This window comes from Acomys minous (assembly GCF_964271855.1).
Source record: "Acomys minous genome assembly, chromosome: 13".
NCBI lineage: Eukaryota > Metazoa > Chordata > Mammalia > Rodentia > Muridae > Acomys > Acomys minous.
In genome coordinates, this window is record NC_140495.1 from 43,116,270 (window position 1) to 43,127,202 (window position 10,933).

General features: G+C 46.4%; 1 protein-coding gene across 3 annotated transcripts in view; it reads left to right on the top strand.

The window, feature by feature from the left end:
• The window catches only part of LRRC1 (leucine rich repeat containing 1), a 131,914-nt gene extending 125,823 nt beyond the window's left edge, over positions 1 to 6,091 (top strand). For 2 of the 3 annotated variants that reach the window (XM_084752101.1, XM_084752103.1), the window contains exons 13-14: positions 742 to 881; positions 2,632 to 6,091. In XM_084752101.1, coding sequence (XP_084608227.1) covers positions 742 to 881; positions 2,632 to 2,790 — 299 coding nt within the window. In that variant the 3' untranslated portion in view covers positions 2,791 to 6,091. The remainder of the gene's footprint in view (positions 1 to 741; positions 882 to 2,631) is intronic. The other variant, XM_084752102.1, reaches the window with a different exon arrangement.
• Positions 6,092 to 10,933: the final 4,842 nt, after the last annotated feature.

Sequence of the window (10,933 nt, forward strand, 5' to 3'; positions counted from 1 at the left end):
CGGGGAAAGGTTACTCACATCTGGTCATCGTGTCTGAAATTCTGAAAGCAACGCTTTGTTTTAGAAGTATACAGTAAGGATAAAAGTACAGTTCTCAGCCAAAGAGTGGCTTGTTAATATCCAGACTGACAGTGGAGGGTTCCCAGTCAACACCACAGGCACAGTTCTCATTAAACCTGTGAGGTACTTTGAGTCATTATATCTTTGTTTTGTAAATTTTGTGATTAAAAAAATATTCACAAAACCTGATGTATGGGTCCATTGCTGAGAGAGATGGGCTTGAAGGAATCTAGAGCCCTCTGAGCTGGAACATTCCAACATGACCTTGATAATCTCAGCAAAGTGTAGCTGGATGCCGCAAGAGAGAGTACCAGCTGCTGCGACAGCAGCCACAGCACAGTCGGAAAAAGACTGTGTGCTCACTGTGTGAGAAGAGCCACAAACAGCATGCTTTAATGTATGTTATCTATGATGAAACATCAAGCATCCCAATCTGTCAGATACCCCAGAGGATCCCAAATGGATTTCCACTATAAAGGGCTAATTCTGCTCAAACCTTTCTCCTTTTTAAAATATTTTAACCGAAAGCAAAGCTTGGAGGTTGAAGCGCAGTGGTCTGCCCTCCTTATTTTTGGCGCTGTGGGTCTCCATGTGGATTCCAACCACGCAGCCACTAAATTACAGTGCAGCCCTTCCCAGGCCCACGGCCTGCGTTCCCTGCTGATGTTGTCTCTGTCCCAGCAGAGAGTCTGCCTCGCTGTGGTGCCCTGGAGAGCCTGGTAAATGACGTCTCTGACGAAGCCTGGAATGACCGCGCAGTACACAGAGTCAGTGCAATCCGGTTTTTGGAAGATGAAAAGGATGAAGATGAAGGCGAAACGGTATGAGGGTAGACATGCACCCAAGACTGACAGTGGCACCTACTGTGGATCTTCTTTGTTTTCACATAGTATATTTTCTATTTTGCCTTTTAACATCTAGAATTATTTTTAGCTTAGTTCCCAAGTCACTGAGTCATGACATGTCGGTGGGAGAAGATTGAACTTTCTGATGCTGTTGTTACTGGAGCAGTTTTTGATATGTCTATTTCTTTTTTTCATTTTCATTTCTTTTTCTGGCTTATATGTTTTTTTCCTATCTCCAAAACTGTTCCTGGCTAGGCTGTGCTCACTCCATTCTGATGTCATTGTGTGACTCAATACAAGGCATCTTTCTTTGCATACCAGGCCATCATGGCCTTTGTGTAGAGTTTGACCGTCTGGGTTGAACTATCTTGGCAAGTTTCCGTTTAGAAATCAGGAACATGTTTGAAGCCCCACTCTTCGGTTCGTAATCGAAGATGTCGCTGAGACATTCTGAGTCTCAGCTCTTGATACCGGTTTCCACTGGCTGGTTTGTTTGGTTTGTTGTTTTGTTTTTTTAACTCTGATTTCCAGTTCTGTGTGTGTGTGTGTGTGTGTGTGTGTATTTGAGTATTCTTGTTGCCCCTAGAGGTTTGTTGTTTTGTTTTTTTAACTCTGATTTCCAGTTCTCTCTCTCTCTCTCTCTGTGTGTGTGTGTGTGTGTGTGTGTGTGTGTGTGTGTGTGTGTGTGTATTTGAGTATTCTTGTTGCCCCTGGAGGGACACTCTGGCTCTGGCTGGAGTTAAAGGCAACTCCGATCTATCCAATGTGGGTGCTGGGAACTGAGCCTGGGTGAGCACGTCACCGCTGTGAGCCATCTCTCCAGCCTCTATGCGGGCTTCTTCACTCTTTAACTTGGGGTTTTCACAAGCAATGCTTAGAAGGGCGCTTGCAGCTCTCCAGACAGAGGCTGCTTTTCAGGCATTGCTGCCACCTCTGTTAGCCCCGCTGTTACCAGATGGGACTTGAAGCATCTGCCTTAGCGGAGAGCAGCACGGGAGCTAGGGATGATAACTTCAAAGCCAGTGCCGCTTTAATGCTTACCACAGACGGTTCAGAGCACAGTTATTTTAGTGTTGTCTTATTCCCTCAGAAATGCTCTTTGGTCCGCTAATGTGTTCAAGACAGGTCTTTCGAAAGATGTAAATGCCGCTTTATGAGATAATAAGCATGTCATATATTAACTAATAGGGAAATGTACAAATCGCTAAGCCCTGTTACTTGACTCTCAGCACTGTGATCTTTATTAGAAGAACATGCACTTTCACCAGAGCAGCAGTCAAACCAGACGAAGCCCTTCCTTCTGGCTTAATCTCTTTCAACTCCCAAGTCTTGCAGAGTGAAAGAAATCAGAGCTGCTCTGAGTAATAGAAGAATCTTCTTGCAAATTTAATTTAAGATATTTATTTATTTTTCTCTTTTATTCCATAACTGTACCTTAAACTTTGTTATTTTCCATGAACACATAGAAACTTATTATTAATATTTTAAAATGTAGTCCTTCATTCTAAAAGCAAATATATTCGGTCATGACTATGACGTTACCTTAATGTTCATGAGCTCTGGTTGAGCAGCGGATGAACACAAAGAACAGTGAGGAAGCTGTCTCTCCCAGAACTCGGATTTCTGAAGTTGTAAACTTTGTTTTGGAATGCTAATACCTCAAAGCCCGCATGCTTTGAAACAGTAGTGGCTAAAACCAAACACTCGGGCCTCTGTTTGTTTGTAGAGAACACTTCAGAGGCGAGCCACTCCGCACCCAGGGGAATTAAGGAACATGAAAAAGACAGTGGAGAATTTGCGGAATGACATGAATGCTGCAAAAGGACTGGATTCGAACAAAAACGAGGTCAGCCATGCCCCTGACCGAGTGACCACATCGGTGTAGCCGCCACCTCTGAGTTTTACCTGCCTGCCGTGTCCTCCCTGCTGTGGAGCTGTTCCTGGGCGCGAGTCTGCGGAGCCTCCTGCCATCCTTGTGTTCACCGCCCCCTGTGCCAGGAAGCTGCTCTCGCACCAAGTGCCTTATGCATCCCTCAGCCAGCCATCGTACCAGTAGCCTCCCGCCCTGATGTGTCTCAATTGCAGTTGTGCGTAATAAGCAGAATACACTACTGTCGGCATCTGACCTTTGTTTTTGTCTTATGTTGGGGTTAGAGAGAGCAGGAAAGGGGGATTGTGGCACTCTCCCCTCCGTTGAGTGCTGGACATTTTGGACCCACGTTCTTACGGACCTACTGATGAAAGAAAGCTTTATGTATGGAAAACAAAAAAGATACTTTTTTTTAACCTTTCTTGGCAGCTCAGATGGTGTAAATTTTAAATTTTGTATAGGTATTTCATAAAAAATTATGTATTTCTTTGTTATTTTATCTTGAATACGGTACATATTTTCGTATTTGTGCAGAAAAGCAAATTAGGCCTAAAGTATTCGTTCTTGCCTGTACCATCCACTCCGTGCCTTACTGTGTTCTGTCCTGTCACACCACTTGTAAACAGTGACATCTTTGAATAGCAAGATGGGAACACAAGCTTGGTCATTTTAAAGTGGTGTTGCATTTTAATCAGTAATCTACTGATTTGTTTGTTAACCAAAAAAGAGGAGTTTTTATCAGTGATTTGTAAGTTTCATCGGGTGATTTCCTCGAAAAGATGAGCCAAAGGGTTAGACTGCTGATACAGCCCCTGTCCCGTGTCTGACGTGTCCCCTGACTGACAGTGGCATGCTGTGCCCGCTCCAGTGGCATGTCCCCTGACGGATGAGCACAGCGGCAGGCTGTGCCCGCTCCAATGGCGTGTGCCCCGTTTGTGTAGCAATATACAGCAGGAAAGCACAGAAAGAAAACACTGGTTCAGAAATTCAGTGGATCAATAACATATATTGCAGAAGAATGGCTCTTGTCAAAGGAAGCTTTAAAAGTTTTTTATCCAGATAAAAGGTCACAATAAAGCAAAATAACCTATGCCATAATAGAGATGTTGCTATCTTTATACAAGCGCACTTTGATCTGTAAATAGTTTTAATCAAAGCATGACAAGACACTGCTTCAAGACTTCCTTTTAAATCTGCTAACATAAAGGGGGATGTTTTAAATGTGTTTTTGTTGTTTTTATGTGTGCTGTGATGAAAGAGAGAGTGCAAAGTGCCAGTCATTGTGTGCTGCCTGGGAAAATCGTGGGGGTTTTGGGGGTGAGGAGGGCTTTCTTATGAAATAAACTCATCATTGGCCATAGCTTTTTAAAAATTATTACCTTGTGTATTCAAAATTATAGCAGAAAACTGAGTTCTTGGACAGAGCTTCTGTCGACTAAGTGTCTAGTTTTAGCCAGTTAGTTTTGAGTAACCCCTGGTGAGACTATATCGATGAGTCATTTTTCCACACAGGGCAGAGCCCAGAGCTGCCTTCAGTGTGGTTCATCATTGTGAGTTGTGGCATCCAGCCAGCTGGACTCCTTGGAAACCCATTTTCAACCAAGCAAATGCAGTACCTTCTCTTGTGCACACTCAGTGCAGAGAGTTGGCATGTCATGTGTATACGCATTTCTTTAAAGCCCGGAGGTGAGAGTACAAGGCATTTAATGGTTTTCAGCTTTGCCTCCTAATCGATGCGGATCCATCTTCTTTTCCCTATTTTAAGAGTTACATATTCTGATGTTAAACCTAGAAAACTGATCATTGTAATTCAAGGACTGATTCTATGCGGATAAAAATAGAAATTTTATTTTACGAGAATCACTTTGATTCTGGAAAACCAAGCCAAACATTTCTAGTGCATCTTGTGTGTGGTTTTCATAGAAAGGCCACCCAGTTTTAGCTTGGCTTTTGTGAGAGGGTAGAAGTAGACAGACAGGTTGGGGAGGGAGAGTTGGCTACCATGGGAAATGCTTTGTGCCTAGTTACTTGCTCCCTTCGGCCTGTTTTCTTTAGTGCCACATCCACCTGGCTGGTTCGTTAGGACCTGAGTGGGGGGGTTGAGAGGTTTTGTTTCATCTTGATCTTTTATGTTGGCCCACTCTGTGATGCTCTTAAACTTCAGCGTGATGGATCCAAACTTACCCTCCATAGTGGAGTCAGGGCCACCTGAGTGGCCCCAGCCTTGGGATACCCAGCCTGTCTAAGAAGGGAAAAGACGTGGAAACGTCCTTTCCAGTAGGCAAAGCTCCTCACCCTTTGGTAGGGGGCGAGGGTGGGCAGCACCAGCTGTCACTGTTCTCCCTGCTCCTGCCATCCTTTAGGGAAGGGTGGAATTCAGTCTTCACTGACTTAGTGACGGTGGGAGCAACAGGCAAAGGGAGAAAAAGATCAATGTTTGTAGGAACATAAGCCACCCACTTTTCTCCCACAAACATTTATTTACTTCTTCCTTTTTTTTTTTTTTCCTAGCAAGGGAGTTAGTTATATCTCAGTGGATAAAGTGGTAAAACAAAAGTCACAACCGTAGAGGAGATAAAGTCAAAGAAATAATCATTGGTGATGAAAGTGGGGACCAGAAAGAAACTGCAAAATGATTACCAACATACTGGTTTTCTTCTGGAAGTTTTAGAGGAATATTGGCAACCAGCCGACTCTTAAGGGTTTTACTAACTGGTTATTTGTGAGGGGAGGAACCACCAGCCTGGTGGCACAGCGGCTCTTCTGCCATTGTCTGTGTGAAGAAGGCCTTCTGTGTCGGGAAGTGACTCGGACAAGCCAGTCCCGTCTCTGTGAAACTGCCTCTCCTTGTGCCGAGGTTGCCCTGGCAGGTGTGTGGTGAGGGACGCTGCCCTAGAGCTGCTGGTGAGCTCGGGTGACATCCCTGGAGAGGTGAAATCTCACTTCACCAGTCACCGTTGACCTGCCTCACCCAACTTTGCAAAGAGCCAGTTAAAACCATGTTTTAAAACAGCCCTTTTGATTGTGTCGAATCCCAAGACATTCAAAAGCTGCATTATATGCTGCTGCCTGTCACCTTCAGCCAAGTATCAATACAAGACCAATAGGCGCCTTTAAGGGGACTGAAATTATGTTTTAAAATACACCTGGGGATGGGGGCAATGGGGGGGGGCACCACATGCATGCTTAAAGGAAGGAAGGGAAACAAAGAAGAGACCTAAGTGTACTCTTTAAAATAGCATTTTGGAGGGTTGGGGTTTTTTTTGTTTTTTTTTTTTTAGTCAAGATGCCAATAAAATCATGAGTTTGAATCTGAGCCATGCCACGTGGACTTGATTAAGTGATTTAGCCTCTAATTAGGTTACAAGGAGACTAAATGGAATATATGGCAACTGATGGCCGCTGCCGCTGTCCCAGGCCCTGCTGCTGTGACAGTGATGTCATCCGGAGCTCTGCCATCCATACCATTTAGCAGTGTTCTCAGGAGCACGCTTTATGGGTAACTTTACCTAAACGCTCTCCCACTGTTTTAAATATAGGCCCCAAAGTTATATGAGGAAAGTTTTGCCAGCAAAAACTTGCTGGCTTCAAACTGGCACTCCTCTGGCCTCTGCTCCCTGGTGCTAGGATTATAGGCATGCATCACAGTGACTAATTCGGATAAGTGCATTTTAATTAGCTAATAGGGAGGCTCTCAATGGTTTCTGTCAAACTTCCTCATTTTTACTGGACTTAACAACCACTCTTAAGATAAAAGTTTCTACCAAGACACCATTAAATACCTAATCAAGAGGAAAGAAAAATAAAACCTTTCTCAAAAAATATTTTCCATTTTGCTGTGGCCTCAGTGTTATAGTTTGGGTCAGTGGGGCTCATCTTCCTGATCTCAGTTTTAACCCTGGATTTTTTTTAAATCATTTCTTCCCTGTTTGCATACTGTGTTATGTCTCGTTTCTTAAAGGAGCGCCTAGACTGGAATGGAGGGGAGGCGGGGTAGTAGTTTAAAACAAACAAACCTGGAAACAACGCACAGGTTAGTACAGCCTGAGTCGGGAGGGTGGAGCTGGCTGTCTGCCTTGCTGGATGTTTCTTTCTTTAAAGGGCAGAGACTGCTGGCTGGAAAGGGAGACAAACCAGAAGAACGTGACTGGGGGGCCTGCGCATCTGCAGGCTGCACCAAGAATTTGTGTTCTTGCCTGCTGGCCAGAAGGGCAATCATTTCCAACCCCGAGAACAGGCAGGCAAGCAGTCACCATGACAGGCAGGAAGCTAATAGGGTCCGTGTACACACACACACACACACACACACACACACACACACACACACACACACACACACACACACACACACACACACACACACACACACACACACACACACACACACACACACACACACCCCTGCCGGCCCCAAATCCCCAACCCCCCCCCCCCCCCCCCCCCGTCTCTTTTGAGGCATCAGCTGCTCCTGGTTAGGTAGGAGACCGGTGGCTGCTGCGTCCAGGTGCCCTCCCTCTTAGCTAACTGGACACAACCTGCTTTCCAGAATGGGCCCCGGAAGCAGAGCACAGCTCCGGTTTGCAAAGCCCAAGATCAAACCGTATGTGTCGACGTTAGAATTTATATATATATTTTATTAATTTATTCATGTTACATCTCAATGGTTATCCCATCCCTTGTATCCTCCCATTCCTCCCTCCCGCTTTTCCCTTACTCCCCTCCCCTGTGACTGTGACTGAGGGAGACCTCCTCCCCCTGTATATGCTCATAGGGTATCAAGTCTCTTCTTGGTAGCCTGCTATCCTTCCTCTGAGTGCCACCAGGTCTCCCCATTCAGGGCACATGGTCAAATATGGGGCACCAGAGTTCCTGTGAAAGTCAGTCCCCACTCTCCACTCAACTGTGGAGAATGTCCTGTCCATTGGGTAGATCTGGGTAGGGGTTCGAATCCTTGACTGGTGCCATAGTTTGAGCAGGACCCCTGGGCCCAGATCTGCCCATCATAATGTTCTACTTGTAGGTTTCTAGGACCCTCTGGATCCTTCTATTTCCCTTTGCTTCTCTCACTGATTTAAATCTGCTTCTCTGCCCACTCAAATGTGGAGCCGCTGTTTTCCTTTCGCTCACGTCCTTCTCCCAGCCACAGCTGTGAATCTGCAATTACATTTAGAGTTGCGTGTACTCAGATGAGGCCGACAAACACTGACCCGCAGCTGCAGGAGATGGACGCACAGCCGGGCCTTCATTTTATCCAGCTGCCTGCCTCTCACACGCTTCCACACCACAGTGTCCTACTTCAGTGGTGCAGAAAGCCCCACGGGGCCAATATTCAGCAAATCATAAGGAACTTGAGAGATAACTCCCTTGGTCAGTGCGTGACCAGAACAAATTGATGTTTCCATGTTAACTGGAGACAGCTTAGGAGCCTGCTCTCTCGGAGAATTAATGTGTCCCAAATCAGCAAGCAGCTCTAGCGAGTGGGCTAATCAGTTAGGATTTTTTTTCTTTTTCTTTTTAAATCATCACTAGTTGGACAGAAGGCAGGTTGTAGGAAATCTACACGATGCCTCTTGAGCTTCGTGCATTTTGCAGATAAGAAATGTGACTGGTGGTTTCTTATTTAAAATCTCCCTTCGAAAAGGCTTGCTGTAAAAGATGTTGACAAGCTGTATTGGGTAGAGCATTTCTTTAAAAAAAAAAAAAAGCATTTCTTAAGGAAAAAAAAAAAAAAAAGAAAGAAAGAAAGCCATGTGACTACCCCGGCTTTAGCTTTCTTTGAAACCGGCTTTACTGCCTGGTGGCTGAAAGAGAAAGCTGCATGCGTTCTCCACCAGCCAAAGAAACTAGCCTGGCACTAGGGTGTGGTAGGGTGGCACCCTACATCGCACCCTACATCGAATACTGAGAGATCCCCAGAGAATATAAGTACTGCTTTAGACGGCTCGTAGAAGTAAGTCACAAAGGTGCCGATTCTAATAAGAAGTTTGGAAAAAGCTGCTACCCTGAGCACCTGAGAAAATACTCAGTGGAAGTGGGCTCTCCGGTCCTGTGGCTCCTCTCTGGTTCTCACACATGGGGCGTAGGGGGGTGAGGGGGGGCGATGGGGAGGAGGGGTTGAGGGGGGCGGGGCTGCTGCTGGTTCCTCGGGCTGGAGGTGTGAGGCTTGTTTGTTTAAGCCTAACTCCGCACTGCGTGGAAAAAACAAAACAACACTTGTTCAGGCATTGGAAGTTCTTCCTGACTTTTGTCCTGCCCATTGGGCCCGGAGGCGTAGTGGGCGCGGTGACTTTCGGTATTAGTTTGGGAAGTTTCGAGAACAGGCTGTGGGCTGGGTTATGGTTGCCTGTGGATTTAATCATTTTGGGGCATCTGAGGATCGGGAACATTGCCATAGGCGCAGCGGGAGGGCCTGCTCCACCTTCTCTCTGATGGACGGCTGCAGATGCAGAGGCCTGACAGGGAAGCAACCCCCATCCGTGCCAGATGCTGAGAAAAGGTGCAGTGTAGAAAAAACACCACCTGGAGAAAGTGCCGACTTCCCCCTATGGCTACCTGCCCTCCCCTTGAGGACTATTAGGGCAGGTAAAGGCCTCACACCTAGTTTGAAATTCAGTTTGACACCTGTGATAACTGCACCTTGGTCAAATTACCTACCATCTGTTCCAGTCTCACATATGGCGACCCAGGCACTAGAAACAATGGTAGTACCAAGAGCGAAGCCTAATAGGGTTTCTTTGCTGTGTCCCCAGCGGCCCACCGTAGTTACTGTCAGCTTGGGAAGAGCTGGCACAACGTGAGTTGCCAGAAAGATTGGGGCCCTGGTTGCCCTCTTCCCTCCGCACCAGGAACCGAGTGTGACCGAGTGTATCTTGCCCCTTGGAGAGCCAGGTTATTTACTCAGTGTCCTCGTGCCGGTGGTGATGGACGGTGGCTCCCACACTGGAGCCTGCATTAGAATCACCTGCTGGCGTGTGGAAGCCAGTCTCTGATTCAGTACAGCAACGCGGAGCCCCAAATGTGCTCTGGCAAGTTCCCAGGTGCTGCAGCAGGTCTGGGGCCGCACCTAGAGAGCCACTGCTCAGACACAAGGAAATTTGATGTCATCTTGGCAGGTCTTTATTTTCCCTTCCCTCACTTGTAGCCCCCTCCCCCTCCCCCACTCCCAAACAAAACAAAACAAAAGACCCTCGGACCTTTCTAGAAAAGTACATGAGACTGGGTTTGTGCAGACCTGCTCCATTACAGAGGCATAAGAGCACTTGGGTCTCTTTCCCCACTTGCTGACCCTTAGGCGCTTGTTCGATGTTCTCACTAAGGGCAGTAGATAGAGAGCTAACAGAAGAAAGGGCTACGCTTACCTGTGGGTGGGTGACCAAAGGAAAGGCTGCAAGTGTTGATGGCCAGATGTGGTGAGAATATATCGACATTTCCTGACTTGCCCAACAGCACAAAAGCTGCGTGGGCTGCCAAGAAGCAAAAACCTAGTCTTACTCATTTGCGAGCTAGTGCCTGGCAGGCAGTCCCAAACCCTCAGACTTTACAACCAGCCCTTGTGTCTGGGCTGTTGAAGGACTGCCTGCACCCTGCCTTGACATCTCAGATTTGCAAATGCCCAGCTGCAGCCCCAGGATGGCACAGCTCACCCGTTTCCCCTTCATGCAACAGGATGCTCAGTGTCCTCGGGAACCTGAAGCCACAATGCCTTTTTTCAACAGCTTCAAGTTTGTTGGCTCTCCCAAGTTTATTACCTCACCCCTGCTTCGTCCTCCAAAGTAGATGTCTGATATGTAAATATGTATCAACACACGTATTTTGAAGCCCGTTTTCATCGTCTAAAGTACCAACTAGTCAGCCATATTGAAAGTCCCAGATGATGCATGCACACTTAGCGATTGCTTGATGGTTGGTTCATATCTAAGTGATGTCCTTTGCTGCCCCACAGCTTCATTAGGCAATGACATTAAATTTTTCTTTCCAATAACATTACTAGTAATAAAACCCAAGGGTCTCTGCCATGCTGCATCTGTCTCTTCATCACTATCAAAGCTTTTCTTGACTGCCTGATTCCGTCTGCTCTGGCTGCGACTTCCTCTGGTCTCGCATCTGCTATGTTCTGTATTTTTCCTACCTTTTCATTCTTTAACCTAAGTCAAGATCC